Source organism: Gopherus evgoodei, chromosome 4 (genome assembly GCF_007399415.2).
Source record: "Gopherus evgoodei ecotype Sinaloan lineage chromosome 4, rGopEvg1_v1.p, whole genome shotgun sequence".
NCBI classification, from domain to species: Eukaryota; Metazoa; Chordata; order Testudines; family Testudinidae; genus Gopherus; species Gopherus evgoodei.
In genome coordinates this window covers 60,384,677-60,402,297 of record NC_044325.1, presented here as the reverse complement: position 1 = coordinate 60,402,297, position 17,621 = coordinate 60,384,677, and the positions used below count along the sequence as shown (strand labels likewise).

The following is a 17,621-nucleotide window of genomic DNA, read 5'->3' as shown; positions in this document are numbered from 1 at the left end:
AAAAAATACTACAAGTCACTCAATTTTCCAATCTCTAAACACAGTTATTAATTTTCTAGTGGAGCCCAAAAAATCATAAGGCTCAAAAAGTAAACTTTTGTAAAGGGCTGATTTCTAATTCATTGTAAGTGAAACTGCTTTAACATATTTACTTGAAAAATCAATCTTGACTCTCAAGGATAGTTTACACCAGATAAGGGATCTATCATAGCTCCACTAATTTCAATGGACCTATGACTCATAGACTCTAGGACTGGAAGGGACCTCAAGAGGTCATCGAGTCCAGTCCCCTGCCCTCATGGCAGGACCAAATACTGTCTAGACCATCCCTAATAGACATTTATCTAACCTACTCTTAAATATCTCCAGAGATGGAGATTCCACAACTTCCCTAGGCAATCTATTCCCGTGTTTAACTACCCTGACAGTTAGGAACTTTTTCCTAATGTCCAACCTAAATCTCCCTTGCTGCAGTTTAAGCCCATTGCTTCTTGTTCTATCCTTAGAGGCTAAGGTGAACAAGTTTTCTCCCTCCTCCTGATGACACCCTTTTAGATACCTGAAAACTGCTATCATGTCCCCTCTCAGTCTTCTCTTTTCCAAACTAAACAAACCCAATTCCTTCAGCCTTCCTTCATAGGTCATGTTCTCAAGACCTTTAATCATTCTTGTTGCTCTTCTCTGGACCCTTTCCAATTTCTCCACATCTTTCTTGAAATGCGGTGCCCAGAACTGGACACAATACTCCAGTTGAGGCCTAACCAGCGCAGAGTAAAGCGGAAGAATGACTTCTCGTGTCTTGTTTACAACACACCGGTTAATGCATCCCAGAATCATGTTTGCTTTTTTTGCAACAGTATCACACTGTTGACTCATATTGAGCTTGTGGTCTACTATGACCCCTAGATCTCTTTCTGCCATACTCCTTCCTAGACAGTCTCTTCCCATTCTGTATGTGTGAAACTGACTGTTCCTTCCTAGGTGGAGCACTTTGCATTTATCTTTATTGAACTTCATCCGGTTTACCTCAGACCATTTCTCCAATTTGTCCAGATCATTTTGAATTTTGACCCTGTCCTCCAAAGCAGTTGCAATCCCTCCCAGTTTGGTATCGTCCGCAAACTTAATAAGCATACTTTCTATGCCAACATCTAAATCGTTGATGAAGATATTGAACAGAACTGGTCCCAAAACAGACCCCTGCAGAACCCCACTTGTTATACCTTTCCAGCAGGATTGGGAGCCATTAACAACTACTCTCTGAGTACGGTTATCCAGCCAGTTATGCACCCACCGTATAGTAGCCCCATCTAAATTGTACTTTCCTAGTTTATCTATAAGAATATCATGCGAGACTGTATCAAATGCCTTACTAAAGTCTAGGTATATCACATCCACCGCTTCTCCCTTATCCACAAGGCTCGTTATCCTATCAAAGAACGCTATCAGATTAGTTTGACACGATTTGTTCTTTACAAATCCATGCTGGCTATTCCCTATCACCTTACCACCTTCCAAGTGTTTGCAGATGATTTCTTTGATTACCTGCTCCATTATCTTCCCTGGCACAGAAGTTAAGCTAACTGGTCTGTAGTTTCCTGGGTTGTTTTTATTTCCCTTTTTATAGATGGGAAATATATTTGCCCCCTTCCAGTCTTCTGGAATCTCCCCCGTCTCCCATGATTTCCCAAAGATAATAGCTAGAGGCCAAGATACCTCTTCTACTAACTCCTTGAGTATTCTAGGATGCATTTCATCAGGCCCTGGTGACTTGCAGGCATCTAACTTTTCTAAGTGATTTTTTACTTGCTCTTTCCTTATTTTCTCTTCTAAACCTACCCTCTTCCCGTAAGCATTCACTATACTAGACATTCCTTCAGACTTCTCGGTGAAGACCGAAACAAAGAAGTCATTAAGCATCTCTGCCATTTCCAAGTCTCCCGTTACTGTTTCCCCCTCCTCATTGAGCAGTGGGCCTACCCTGTCCTTAGTCTTCCTCTTGCTTCTAATGTATTGATAAAAAGTCTTCTTGTTTCCCTTTATTCCCATAGCTAGTTTGAGCTCCTTTTGTGCCTTTGCTCTTCTAATCTTGCCTCTGCATTCCTGTGTCATTTGCCTATATTCATCCTTCGTGATCTGACCTAGTTTCCATTTTTTATATGACGCCTTTTTATTTTGTAGGTCACGCAAGATCTCAAGGGTAAGCCAAGGTGGTCTTTTGCCACATTTTCTATCTTTCCTAACTATCGGAATAACTTGCTTTTGGGCCCTTAATAGTGTCCCTTTGAAAAACTGCCAACTTTCCTCAGTTGTTTTTCCCCTCAGTCTTAATTCCCATGGGACCTTGCCTATCAGCTCTCTGAGCTTAACAAAATCCGCCTTCCTGAAATCCATTGTCTCTATTCTGCTGTACTCCCTTCTACCTTTCCTTAGAATTGCAAATTCTATGATTTCATGATCACTTTCACCCAAGCTTCCTTCTACTTTCAAATTCTCAACAAGTTCCTCCCTATTTGTTAAAATCAAGTCTAGAACAGCTTCCCCCCTAGTAGCTTTTTCAACTTTCTGAAATAAAAAGTTGTCTGCAATGCAGTCCAGGAATTTATTCGATAGTCTGTGCCCCGCGGTGTTATTTTCCCAACATATATCTGGATAGTTGAAGTCCCCCATCACCACCAAATCTTGGGCTTTGGATGATTTTGTTAGTCGTTTGAAAAAAGCCTCATCCACCTCTTCCACCTGATTAGGTGGCCTGTAGTAGACTCCCAGCATGACATCACCTGTGTTTTTTACCCCTTTTAGCCTAACCCAGAGACTCTCCACACTTCCGTCTCCTATGTCCATCTCCACCTCAGTCCAAGTGTGTACATTTTTAATATATAAGGCAACACCTCCTATATATGACAATTTGTTCTAGCTAACGATCTGCCCCACAGATTGTGTCTTATTTAGGGAAGAATACACTATATTCTTCATACAAAACACAGTGAATGAATCACTGCTTTAAGTAGAAAGCTGAACCCCAACTTAATTATGGGGCTCTGATGATTAGATAGAGAGACATGAATATACTTACAAAATGTCTTGTACATATATAGACACAAAATGTCTTGTACATATATACACAAATCCTAATTCAGATATATTTGCATAAAAATATCTCCAGACACATATAGTTCTATCTCCTTTTTAACATAATAAAAGCCTTCCCATTATATAAAGAAGTCTGTCCACTTTCCACAGCTTGATAACTCCACCAGTACATTGAAATGAAGCCTACAAAATCTCAGCAAATAAGTATATTTCCTCCTCAAATTTTTACAGAATCAATCCAGTCAGCTACCTTTATAGAATCTTTGTAAAAAACTTTTAGGCTATAACATTCATTTTATTTAAAAGATGTTTCTCTTTGCAGGTAAAAAAAAACAGGGATGGTCAGAAAACAATTCCATTTCAAAAAACATTTCCACGGTTATTTTTGTTTTGGATTGGAAAGAAAATGAGATTTTTGAAAGAGTGTGTGTGTGTGTGTGTGTGTGTGTGTGAGTTTACACTACTGTAAATGATTAACTAACTGAAAACAATTAAAGTTACTTTTTTTCTTCCTCTGAGCAATGCACAGTCGAATTTGTGGTACTAAAGCAGCTTGTTTTTACAGGTGGAGAGATATCAAAAATAGTCCCAATATAAAAAGTTAAAATCTCTAAAACCCTTCTAAAATAGTATTTCTGTCAAATATGTGACATAGGTACAATACATATTGGCTTATTATGGTGCAAATACTTTATTGGCACTCCTTTTGGTTGACCTGAATAACATAGTCACATCTTCATGAGTAACGAATCCAGCCATCCCAAACTTATTCTGATGAGTCACAACACTTCATATCACATAATCATATATATTCTATATGTATGTGTGTATATACATAATTTAGGTCTTCACACACACACACGTCCATCATATACACATATGAACTGGAGTATTTTGCACTAATAGAACAGCATGAAAAATAATGTGCTTACATATATATTACTGATTCTCCAAGCCCTCTGTATATATATGCCCCAGTAAAGTTACTGTGAGTTCCACACATAAAGGATGCAAGAACAGGCTTGAAGATCGGATACTGACTTTTAAAAAATATTATTATTAATATGTCCTGACTGTTGACCAAGACATTTGGATTATGAATTGTATTTAAAAATTGTTTATTTTATTTTTTTATAAAAGAACAGGAACACTTTTAGCACCTGCAAAGAGAACCAATTTGTAAGAAAGTGAATTTGAGGGTCTAAAAGTTTGTTCAAATCACAGGAATGCCAAAATTTACCAGTTTTAAATTTTTGTTTGTGTCTTTGTGACTCCCAAAATACCCTTTATTCCCCTAAAATAAAACTTTGTTGAAAAAGACTTAATGCTAAAAGCACTCTGGACATTATATCAAAATTCAACTGAAGTCAATTGGAGGTCAAAGTGAAACTCACCATCATGCTAAGGGACAGCACTAAGTTAAGTACCTGTAAGTGGCACCAAAGTGGTGGAACACAGGCCTTGTGCTGACCCTCTGCAAAGGAGCAAGTTTCAGAAGCATCTGCAGAAACCGAATAACTTTTTAAAACATGTTAATATTTTCTTTGAAACTATATAAAATTTTAATTGGGGAATATTTTAACTGAACTCATTTGCTCTGGAATGAAAATGTCACGCAAGGTCTATACTCAAAAATATATCTTTATAAATGAAATAATATTTTTGGTTATTTCTTCCATATCTCTGATGCTTCTGATTTATTTTAGGTGTCAGTGTTCTTTTTTTTTCCTTTGCATTGCTTGCAAATGGAAAAAATGCTTGTTATCTAAAACAAAAATGTTTATTTTGTTAATGTGCAATGATGTTAACGTGGCATTTTTGGAAGCTGTTTTAAATTTCCAACCAACCCTATTATTAATTTTGAACCATGGCTATGGCACTTTAATGTGAACATTTTAATATATGCAAATCTGCTGAAACATTGCAGTGACTTCATAGATAGGAAACTTAATAAAATGACCTAAAAATGTATTTAAGGTCTGGTCCAACACACACACTGAAAGAAAGAGGAAAACTCCCATTGAGTTAGTGAGCACTGGGATGGGTCCTTATGGAACAGACTACAGTGGTTCTGTTACTCACACAGTGCTTGGAAACATTTATCCTATTAGAAAAGAGAATATGGCCTCTTGACTATAGATTGGAAACTTCAGTACACAATTACATTATAGCTAATCATAGTTAGAGTTACACATTCATTTTATTGGGAGAAATACGAATCATTGTAACATATTCAATACTTATGTAGTACTTTGATGCATCCACTTTACAAATGGATCAAATTAAAATCTGTTTTCAAATGGTCAGTTGTTGCAGGACAATGACTGCACCACAACTAAATGTGGGGCAGAATTTGTGTAGGCTTACCCAAAGGAGGACAGCTGTGCTTTGTGGTTGGGGAAAGGGGAAGGGGGAGGGGGAGAGGAAGAAGGTAAGAAACTGCTGCAAAAACTGCTCGATGGTCAACTTTGCAGCAATGACTCACCCCCTCAGTGCCCCCAGAAATGTACATAAAGGCAGGAAACCTGAGTGGGACAAATCTCTATGTGAAAGCAGCGAGGAAGCCAGCACCCACCCTCCTTCCCCTAGTAGCCAGCAAGTGGAGGCGAATGGCAGGCTGAGTTTGGATCTGCTGTGGGCATTACACTAGCTGCCCCTTTTAAAGGGGGGCTGGGAAGGAATTTTTCTCCACACCACCATAATTGGCTTCGGTGGAGTGTGTTTTTTTCGCCTTCCTCACAGCGGGTGTGAGGATGGACCTTTTCTGGTAAATAGAAAAGGTGGTAGGCCATATGTCGCAACTTATTTTGTAATATTGGGTGGATGTTCAATGCAGGTACTCCATAGGGAGGGCAGCCAGTGACCAGATAAATGGCTGGTAAAGGACTTAAAAGGAGGTACTGGATAAAGAAACAAAAAACAGTGGAGGGTTTCAGGAACTCCCATGACCGGTACAGTAGGGAGCCAACTCCCCCCCCGCCCCATTCTCATAGCCCTCCTTAAGCCTCTTACGAGGCTGGTGGATGGTAAGGTTCAAGCCATGGGTTGGCTGAAGGACCCGGATGGAAACAAAGGAGGGCTGGTGAAAGCCCCAGAGAACTGATTTGAATAAGCACGGATTTGCCTGCACTGTACACTTAATCTGTCGGGTAGACAGGCATATAATAAATTTGCGGCTTGATTAAAATCCATAACAAATTAACAAGTCTCCTGTTCTTCTTGTGGTATACCCAGACAATGAACAAACCACAGTATAAAAGCCAATTTATAATTCAAAAGAGAAAATTACATTTCTAATATTTTATTCTTAGTTATTACCATTTTTAGTATAAAAATACACATTTTTGAAAAAGTGTACATTCAAATTTCCAAATAAACTGTGAAAATATTAAAAGGAACAATTATCCTCTACTGTGTCAAACACTCAATTGTTCTATCTCCTAAAGGAGCCATTACAGTCTACCCTCCCCCATCAACCTCCTTTATTTTCCAGGATTATCCCAAGAAAAAGAAGAAGAAAGCACTACAAGTACATTTAAACTGTATTAAGTCTATAAAAGCATGAAAAACTGAGTCACAGGAGGTTTTCATTTTGAAGTAAATTTGGAATAATTCAGCATTTGTACAAACAGGATATTACCCCAAATTAATTTTTTTATTCCCATACACATATGCTCATATTGTGTTAATCTGAAAAACATATAGTTTTCTCCTGCACAGGTCCACTTTTCCTTCTGCCTGATTTGGCAGTGAAATCAAAATTATATGTGTAAGCCCCAGCGCTATGAGGCTTTCAGAAAACAGGAGTCTTCAGGTTCCCCTTCAACAGAAAAGAGGAAAATCGAATTGTCATCTAGCTGCGCACAGGTTAATTTGATACATATAAAGTGCTTGCCATGTAGTTATGCAAAGTATAACAGAGCAGTATCATTTTGAGTTTCTTGGTTGGCTCAGATGGGGCACTGAGCCCAAAGCAATTAAATTGAGAGTAGAGATTCAGTCTTCCTTTGCTCTGGGCTCCCACGCCAGTGAGAGAGGTTGAAAGCTAGACTGGGAAACTGATTCAAGCATCCCATCACAGCAGACATCAGCAGCCTGGTGATGATCTGGCTGGGCAGCAGGGCCTATAGTCTACATCAGCAAAGCAAAGCAGTCTATAGCCAACCTCAGTGACCCAAAGTAGTCCACAGCAAATAATGCTCAGTACAAGCCAAGAGGAGCCCATTTGCCTGTTTGACTACTACCAGGGCTGAACTGGAGTTGACAGTGAGGCTGAGGTAAGAGTTTTGTGGCTCCCAATATGGCAGCCCATCATACAGACTCTGCTGCAACACAGGCACATTTTAGAGTTTCTATTTAACTCCACTGTATTAATTAATTAAATATTTGTCCTTTCTCCCAATACATTAAGGAGAATGAATGTTACCAGGTAGCCATGATTCTATGTGATTGATGAAAGTAAGGGTGACCAGGAATTTTAATTTTAAGTTCCTAGAACCCATAAGTGTGACTAAAAATTCTAGGTGGAGATTAGAGACGAACTTTTGTTTATTTTAAAAAGGACCCTAAGCTGTAACCTTAATATCATATTATATGGAACTTGACCCTTTAGGGTTTTTAATACCTTGACAATGATTGTACGTGTTTAGTATTAGGAATGGTTCAGAGCTGTGAAGGCGGGATTTGGATCTGAACTTTCATAACAGGAAGTTCAGACGCAGGGCTTAGCTTTGTTCCATGGTAAAGAAAGTAGCCAGCAGTAAAGTTCAGATCAGCATACACATCACCAAAATTCAGAGTAATTGGGATATGGGCTTCAGTTTCACGCCAGTTTTTACTCACACTATCACTTCTACACTTCTATTGCCTAAGAAAGGATTATGATGCCACAAATTCAGTATTATCACTTCACTTCCATATCACAAAAGGAGAAAAAGATAGACTGTGAAAGAGCAAATCACAGTTTTTAAACTCAAATAGCTTTTTCAGTAGTAAATAGAGCAAGAGAATACATTTCTAAAGTACATTTATTAGTCTGACATCTGGAAGTTCCTTCAGTATGAACATCCTCTTTAGCTCATTCTTGTGCCCTGGTATTACAGTGGTCTAACGTTCCACCAGTGATGCAACATGTAAGCACAACAGAACTTGCAGCTTTTATTTTTCAAATCTCTTTCATATGTGCATTTACACCACACTATCAACATTATTAAATATTATTTTGTGTTTTAATACATTTAGAGATGCAGAAACACATAAAAATAATCTGTAATGAAACATTTCCACAGGAGAATTCATGTTTTCTCACCATAACTAAAACAAACTCACTGAGAAACAACTCTTTAGCTATAGACATAAAACTACAAAAAGTATATTAACATTTGAAGTCTAGAATAAATTATGTCACTTTACTTGGTTGATAGATGAATTTAAGAAGCTAACAGTTAACTTTAAAGATTATACACTCTTATTTTGATTTATGACTGCTGATAGGTTTACAGTGCTACCATGCTGATGACCTAAATTTCAAAGCAACTTTATGAAACTCATACTGCTTTGGCTGGCAGAAGCTAGGCTCATCCCAATGGTGCACTTTTGCATTGATCAGCAGCCAATTTTGAACTAGCGATACAGAAACTGGCCTTAGAAGAGCATGGTTCTATTTTCTTTCATCTACTAAGTACATTAAATGCACCTAGCTTCTCAGTATGAAAAACTGTCTGCATCATAAGGGTGATGGAGCAATGACAACACTAAATAAAAGGAATACGTAAGTTCCTGCTACCACATTCTGAGGCACTCTCTGTTCTAAAGGTACTTAATTGGGATAAAAAAAAAGAGAAACAGTTCAAAGTTGGATGCCTGGTATCCTTTTTGATGCCAAAATAAAAATAATTTACTTACCCCTTCACTGGCATTTTCCCCTGTGTTGGCCAGCATTTCCTGTAGGGCTCTGACAGAAAGAGACTGCTCCAGCACAAAATTACAGATGCAAAGATCTGGAGGCACATACTGCAAAAGCAAGAACAAGATAAAGGACAAGAATGACATAGCTAGTGAGCTCAAACAAATGTAAAGCATGTATGTGCATACATACACACAAAATAAAAACCATCCATTTTAAGGTGAAAGTATGTTTGTTTTCTAAGAACACAAGTTTTTGTATAAAAAATTGTATTACCTCCTTCAGAAGATTTTCTCGCTGCAATTAATTGTTCTTTTTTATTTAGAGCACAGTGCTACTGTTAAAATAAGGGGTCATCAGGCCCAAAAGCAGAAGAGTGTATCTGCAGGATACTTTTTTCTCAGTTATTAAAATATTTAGTCATGATAAATCAACAGAAAACTAAAAGGAAAGATCTGTAATCATAATTTGATATTTCAGCCCTTAAATGTACTTCACATTATAAGAAAAATCTTAACTGTAGCATCAAAAGTTCTGTAGTTATTGAATTATAATTCTTACATTCAATATAAAAGAGTGGAAATATTTTCAATCCACTAAATCTACAACAGGAAAGAGCAGTTATTTACTCTACAGTAACAGTAGGTCTTCAATATGTGTTTTCCACATGTGTACCAACAATGGAAAACATGTCCCATAAACTCATTATAGGAATGTTTTGGTCAGCAGTGTCCATGGGGGCCATACCTGTGCTCTGAATGTCTTCACACCTGCCCATCCAAGGGCATATAGAGTGGAGGCAGGTCACGGAATACATACGAACAACACATCTCAAAGAACCACAATTACTGTAAGGAAAGTAACTGTTATTTCTTCAAGTGATTGCCCAGATATATTACATTCCTGGTGACTCTCAAACAGTGACCTGATGTGTTGGAAGCAGGTACTTAGAGTCTGCCCAGTGATTTTAAGTTGGTTCTGCCAAAATGGGTATAAGATCTAAATGCCTCCACCAGGGAATAGTGTCTTATAAAAGATGTACTGATCCCCAGGTAGTGTCCCTATAAGTTGCAGAGTCAGCCACACCTCTCAAAGAAGCCACAGTTTTCCATTCACCCCAACCACCACGTTCTGGGTCTCTTTAATCTCTGCATGATGTCTGAGTGGGACTGAATAAAGATCCAGTGGATGACACACCACCTCCATAAAAAGGTGGGGGGGGGAGAAAGAGAACACACAAGCAAGTCTCTATCCAGAACAGCTTAAAAACCTGCACAGACTAGCAACAAAACAGGCAGAGACATGAAAACACAGACTGTCCAGAGAGAAATGCTATGGTGAGTCCAGGCTGCAACAGGGAGTATGGCTAGAAAAGTAAGGGACACTGCAACTTAAGCTAGGGCCCACAGCAATACCAAAATGATCTTAACCTCACACTAGTGACAGCCAAGAACAAATTATTCCAAAATCAATACATAAAGACACAACAGACTCTCCTCTGGACAATTTTTGAGTAGGCACCCACTATAGAAGCCCTACACATGGGGAGGAAAATATCTAGAATGTCTAGAAACAATACCCAACCAGATAAGTACAAGTATAAAGGGATCCAGAGATGGCTATGCTAACATTGAGTAAAGAACAAGAATACAACAGAGGATGAAAGAATCCCACGGTGTGGAAAACCACCTCACTGTAAACAGCTTTATCCAGGAAAGTACAACACAATACATACAGGAAGTGTCTAAGAAGGTGACATTATGCTGCAGTCTGCCAGTCTACATGCACAGGGGCAGCTGTCTTTCAAATGAAGACCCAAAAGACACTGAGACTGAAGACTTTGGAACCACCATGAATCACCATAATCCCCTTGGGAAATTATAAAAAATACTTAAAAAACAAACACAGGTATTGATGTAATAGGTCATTCCAGAATCATTTTATAGGAAGTTGAGGTGTTAGTGCTTTCATGACTCAAAAATGAATTGAAAGGCCCTGGAAAGTCCTCAGATGTGAAAGGAAAATGTTAGCCACTCTAAAACTGTGAGAAGACTACATCCCAGGATGTCTATGCTGTAGATGGCCTATGCACTGCTCTATTTGATTTTCCAGCAATCACAGCCATAAGCATGGTTATAAGGATAGAACCAGTCATCACGAACCTAGAACCTGAGATCCCAAAGCGGTCCCAAAAACGTTCCAAGGACTGCGGAAATCAAAGGAAGAATACCACATTAAACGTACACCAAATGCTCCAATATCACCTAAGAGAATCTCCCTTCCTTTATCACGCAGAATAAAAGCAGAGGTCAACCTCATTGAGCAGAGGGGTGTCACTTCCAGAATAGACACTCCAACTGAATGTTATGCAGGCATGGTTGTGATCCCAAAACTAAATGACAAGATTTGGATGGGTGTGGACCTTACCAAGCTCAATGAGAATGTCTGTAGAGATCAAAACGTACTCCCATATATTGGGCACACCATTTGACAATTACACAAGCGAAAGTTTCAAAACTGGATGCCCCATCTGGGTTTTGGCAGATACAACTTGTTGCAGAAGCTGCACTACAATGACCTTCATTGCATTTTTTGGAAGTTTTGTTTCAGAGTACTATGTGACATATCTTCTGCTCCGGAACACTTCCAGATAAAATTGTCATAATTCCTGGAGGGTCTGGAAGAGGCTCTCTGCCAAATGGATGATATCCTTGTCTACAGATCATTTCAAACCCAACACAACCTATGTCTCTTGAAGGATGCGAGACAGCAGGCGTAACACTTAGGGTACATATACACTACCTGCCGGATCAGCGGGTAGTGATCGATCCCTGATCACTCTGCCGTCGACTCCAGAACACCATCGCGGCAAGAGGCAGAAGCAGAGTCGACAGGGGAACGGCAGCGGTCGACTCGCAGCGTCCTCATGACCAGGTAAATCAACCTAAAATATGCTGACTTCAGCTACGCTATTCGCATAGCTAAAGTTGCGTATCTTAGGTCGAACACCCTTCCTCCCCCACCCCCGCAGTGTAGACCTAGCCTTAATGACAGATGTAAATTCTCAAAAACAGAATCAAGTGTTTGCCTAAGCTAGATCAAATGGAGCAGGGGTCAAACCAGATTCAGAGAAAGTACAAGTGATTACCCAGATGAAGGCGCCTCAGTGCATCTGTGAAATATGTCAAATCATGGACATAGTAACACACCTAGGAAAATTCCTACCTACCTGGCACAGTAGTCAAAGCCACTACAAGAGCTCATTAGTCCACAGAATTCCTGGAACTAAACAGAATCAGGTATTCAGAAAAATGTAGCAAGATATGAGCATTCCTCCTCAGCTGATACGTGCCCAGTGCCCCAATCTCAGACAAACCAAAGCAAGAATGTGAACAGGAGGAGCTGTTTCTAGAAGATTTCACAGATGAAGTACATATTGATTTCCTCACCACAGAAAAACATCTGCAAGAAGCAGATGAATTCCTTAGTCAAGGCATGAATCACTGTAAACACTACAAAGAAGGCTGCACAAAATAGACAGAAACTTTAAGGAAATCATACGGGGTGGTTTCCAGGGATCCTGTTATAAAACAAGGTTTATTGTTGAAGAGGTCCAGATTAGGTATCCCTAATGTAACAGGAAATTCCAGACAGATTGCATGAGGGACACCAACGCATTATAAAATGCAGGAAGGGAGCTAAACAGACAGACAGCTTGGTGGCCTGGGCTGAGCAAACAACTACAGCAGAGAGAGTTGAGAAATGTGAAATTTGTGCTTGCATGAAACATATCCACTGGAACCATTACTATCATCTGCTGTATCAGACAGACCGTGACAGAAAGTCAGGACTGATCTTTTTTATCTGGATGATACCACCTGTCTTTTGATGACTGATTATGTCTCAAGATTCACTGAAGTTGTCAGGCTACTCAACATCACATCAAGTGCAGCTGGGCAGAGGATAAAATCCATGTTTTGCCTGTTTTAGGATTCTGGAGCAAGACATCTCTAACAATGGTACTCAGTTTCCCTCTGAGACTTACAAGACGTTTGCAGATACCTACAGTTTCATTCATGTCAGATCCAGCGCAGTTCCATCAGAGTAATGGTAAAGCAGAACATATAGTAAAGAAAATAAAACAGCTTCTTTCTAAATCCTCATATCCTTATCTTGCTCTGTTGCCTTCCCAGTCAACATCTCCAGAAAATGGATGCAGCCTGCAAAACTGTTGATGGAAAGGCAGTTGAAGTCCACTATCACAACCTTCCTTTCCCAATTCAACTCTTGTTGGCCAGACTTCCCAAGATTACAGAAGAAAGATCAATAGAAACCCCATCAGAAGGTGGTCTTTGACAAGTGCCACAGAGTCAAATCCTTGGGAGTATTGAATCTAGGAGATCACATTTGCATGAAAGACTTTCAAGAAAAGGGGATGGCAACAGGAATCATCCATTGGAACCAATGTCACCTTGTGTCACCTGGGGGACCTCCAATCTATCCACATCACTACCATGAAATGGAACCTGCGAACACCACCCCGCCTACCCATATAGAAGCACATGTACCCTCTTGAGACTCTCCCTGCAAGGAGAGATCCAGCAAGAAAAAGACAGCCTCCTGCATTTCCTGGAGGTTTACATAAGATCTTGAGAATTCCAGGAAGTCAGAGAACTAGCAGTCGAACGCCTTAAAAGGAACAGAGTAAGTCACAAAGTTCAGGCAGTCTACCCTGCTCTTCAGAGGGATGTTTGTTGTTTTGTGTACAGTTACAGGATAAAGGTTACATTTCATGTACAGTTACAGTATAAAGGTTTTATCACACTTCCCTTTTAGAAAGGGGGATGTGGTGTTAGTTGTGAATGGTTAGCATGGCCACTAAAAGTCACAGAGCAAGAAAAACAAGAAAGAAAAATCAGTCTTGCCTTCACTACAGCCACAGCATGCTGAGTCTCTAATCTATGCAACAAGTACCTTAATCCAGCCCTTTTTCAGCTTCTAAAACCTACTGCAAAGCAGTCAAAATCTTCATGGGGAATCCAAAATTTTGGGGGGCATTGTATTGGTTCTTTGTGTTAAGTTCCTTATGCCCCCTCACACTTACATGGGGTCCAGGGACAATCTCACCCCTCAAAATATAGTCTCATAAATATTTACCTTCATTAGTGTAAGGTGATGTAAAATAACATGTGGTCATATAATTAAAGACTCTCTCATCATGCATATGCAAAAGGGTGCTGAAGTAAGATTACGCAGTCATTTTCTAAATTTTGAGTGCTTGACTTTGCAACCTTTTAATATTTTTTTATGTGAAGTTGTAAATATAGATGTGATTACCACCAAATATACAAGCAAATAGGCAGAAGCAGTCTGATGCATTTCTTTCACAGTAACATCACAAAATGGATACTTTTATCCTGATAAAGTAACCGAAAATCAATCGAAAGTGGGATGATGAAAACAAACCCAAACTAATGCATGTGTACAGCATGATGATAGAGGGGAACTGCAATCCTATTTCATTTTCTATTGGACAAGGAAAGTATAATAAAAAAGTATATACAGTGCATCCTTGACAGCAAAAGAGCTTATACACTAGAACAGAAGAGTTCACACAATAGAGCCTAGTGCTGTTGACCTTCAGGTCATGCCGTAAAGTTTGAAGCCTCAATCCTGCAAACATGCACATAAATAATTTTATGCACACGAGTCATCATCATTTATCCTGCACCATTAGGTGCATAAAGCAGAAGTCAAACAGTGCCCATTATCCCTATTCAGGATTGATTTTCCAGATCTTTTATATGCAGATGTAATAATGAGGCTTCAGCTATGGAGCATGCCTCTAAGTCAGCCTCTCCATCTCTTGCCCTACAGTCTCCAGCTAAATGGTTTTTTTTTATTATGCACATGATGAAATTCAGTTGGACTAATAATTTTTTTTTGAATTTGTATATCTGTAAGTGTGCCAGAGCATATTTCAAACCAAAATGGAAAAAACACTGAAATAAAAATAAGTAATAGATTCAAAAGCTTTAGTAGTGAAACTCAGCATTTTCTATTCCTTTCTGCATATAAACTGTTTTGTTTATTATTATTATTGAATTAGTTTTTAAGCTTCTTGGGCAGAGAAGTTGTCAGTCACTGTGAAAACTTACAGCGCTTATCAGTAGTAAAAACAAAACAACGACAATAAAAACCCAAATACGTCAACCTATTCATTTTTCACCAAGGCCAGTATGAAGTCAGTGCATGTTGTTTTAAACAGTGCATATTATGTTGCAACATAATTTGGTTTAAAAAGGAAAAACATGCATATAGCTGTGATCAATTTGAATAATCAGCTAGCGGTTCTGTTGTCAAAAACTCTTGGCAGAGAGAAGCAGGGCAGATGTTTTTAAGTTCCGCAGTATAGAAAACCTTTCTGAATGTAAACAATAAGTGATTAGCACAGGGGTCAGCAACCTTTCAGCAGTGGTGTGACGAGTCTTCATTTATTCACTCTGATTTAAAGTTTCACGTGCCAGTAATACATTTGAATGTTTTTAGAAGGTCTCTTTCTATAAGTCTGTAATATATAACTAAACTATCGTTGTATGTAAAGTAAATAAGGTTTTTAAAATGTTTAAGAAGCTTCATTTAAAATTAAATTAAAATGCAGAGCCCCCAGGACCGGTGGCCAGGAGCCAGGCAGTGTGAGTACTGCTGAAAATCAGCTTGTGTGCCACCTTCGGTATCCGTGCCATAGGTTGCCTACCCCTGGATTAGCACTTCTCTAATAGACATCGATCCTTCTCCCAGCTGAGTTATCAAAGATCACGAAATCACATGCCCATTCATCGCTTCAAAATGCTTCATTGTAAACCAGAATAAACTAAAAAACTCGTCTCCTGTCAACATACTTTTTGGCTGAATGACTCCTTATAGTTATCTGAACATTATGACAATTCCTCTATACCCAGCTAAATTATCAGGAACCACAAGTTATATGTGCAACTTCATACATACCGGGTCTCAAAACAACAAAATTGAGATATACAGTATGTTAGACCATTACAATCACAGAGACCATTATGTATTTTGACATTCAGGCTTAACATTTTCTTTATAAAATAAACATTTTAGCACAAAAATGATAAAAATTAACATTTAACACCTACAAAATTACCATAATAGCTATAAAAATAAAGGAGAAACCTGGCTTATTGTAGATTGCTTTAAAAACAAAATACAAGACTTGTCAGAAGCCAGTAAGATAAACTAGAGATTTTCTCTCCAGTGACATTACCTCCTTTGTTCTCCATGAACAAGAACACACACAAGAGTTTGGCAACAGATTTTTCATTACTATATCTTAGATTTTAAACACAATAAATATAAATACTGAAATCCTGAAACTGGGATGCAATATCAAAGAAACCTTATTCTTATGAAAGAAAAAATCTGCTGTGTAAGGGAGATCAAACATAGGGGCCCTAAAGCCTCAAATAGCAGTTTCCTAAGGGCTGGCAGTGCCAGGTTCAGGTCCTAGGCAGGTGTAGGTCTTGATACCGGGGGTCATGTGTGTGTGAAGGTTCTAGCGGTACCCTTTAATAACCTCACAGTCATAGGGTGAGTAAAGACTGAGCAGTTCTCCACTGGAGGGTGGAAAACATTAGTTGCTGCTAGATGCACATACCATGAGCTAATGGATAGACTCTATGGCTTTAGAGACAGAAGATAGTCCAAAATTACAGAGATATCTCAGCATTCTGTGGATGGATGAGTGATGCTGGCGCCAAAGGGAGCGCCATTTTCATTTGCCAGCATAACATTTTCTTGTAAAGATTTTCCTGCTGTTGTGAAAGATGGATTGGACCTCTTCTGAACATGATCTCTTTATATGTGTTGTCCATCCAAAAATCAGGCTGTGAGACAGAAGGAAGCTAGGTTGGGATTGTTGGTCCTGCCTCACATACTCAGGCAGTAGGTTCTGAATGTATACAGGATGGTGGTGAACCAAAATTGTATCAACCATCAGGTGATAGCTGTGTGAACTTTCACTCTGGTTCCCGATAGCCTGGAGACCTGAAGTGAGGAATCTAGAATCACCAATATGGTCAGTGGGTGGGAGGATATGGACATGGATGGGGTGTCCTTGGAGGGTACCACTGGCCCCAGGTGCAGTAATATGCTGTGCAGGATTGAGAGAGTGCCTAGGAGACTCTAGAGCTCCTATCAGGATTCATTCATGTCTCTGAACTATCAGAGGCACTGCTGTCTAAGGGTATGTCTACACAGCAGTTAAAAATCCACAGCTGGCCTGTGCCAGCTGACTCAGGCTCATGGAGCTTGAGCTAAGGGGCTGTTTAATGTAGTCCTTTGGGCTTGGGCTGCAGCCCAGGCTCTAGGATCTTGTGAGGTGGGAGGGTCCCAGAGCTCAGTCTGCAGCCTGACCCCAAATGTCTACATCACAATTAAACAACCCCTTAGCCTGAGTCAGCTGGCACAGGCCAGCCACAGGCATCTAACTGCAGTGTAGACATACCCTCAGTTTCCATCTAGTCAGAGGAATATGAATCCTCTAATTCCACGTGCTAAGCCAACAGTACTGTTTGTCTTTTGATTCCAGGGCTAGTGGAAG

At 39.3% G+C, this 17,621-nt stretch overlaps 1 protein-coding gene across 1 annotated transcript in view; it reads right to left on the bottom strand.

Moving 5' to 3' along the window:
• The window catches only part of RYR3 (ryanodine receptor 3), a 607,531-nt gene that overhangs the window by 484,392 nt on the left and 105,518 nt on the right, over positions 1-17,621 (bottom strand). The window contains 1 exon segment of the mRNA XM_030559417.1: positions 8,998-9,105. Coding sequence (XP_030415277.1) covers positions 8,998-9,105 — 108 coding nt within the window.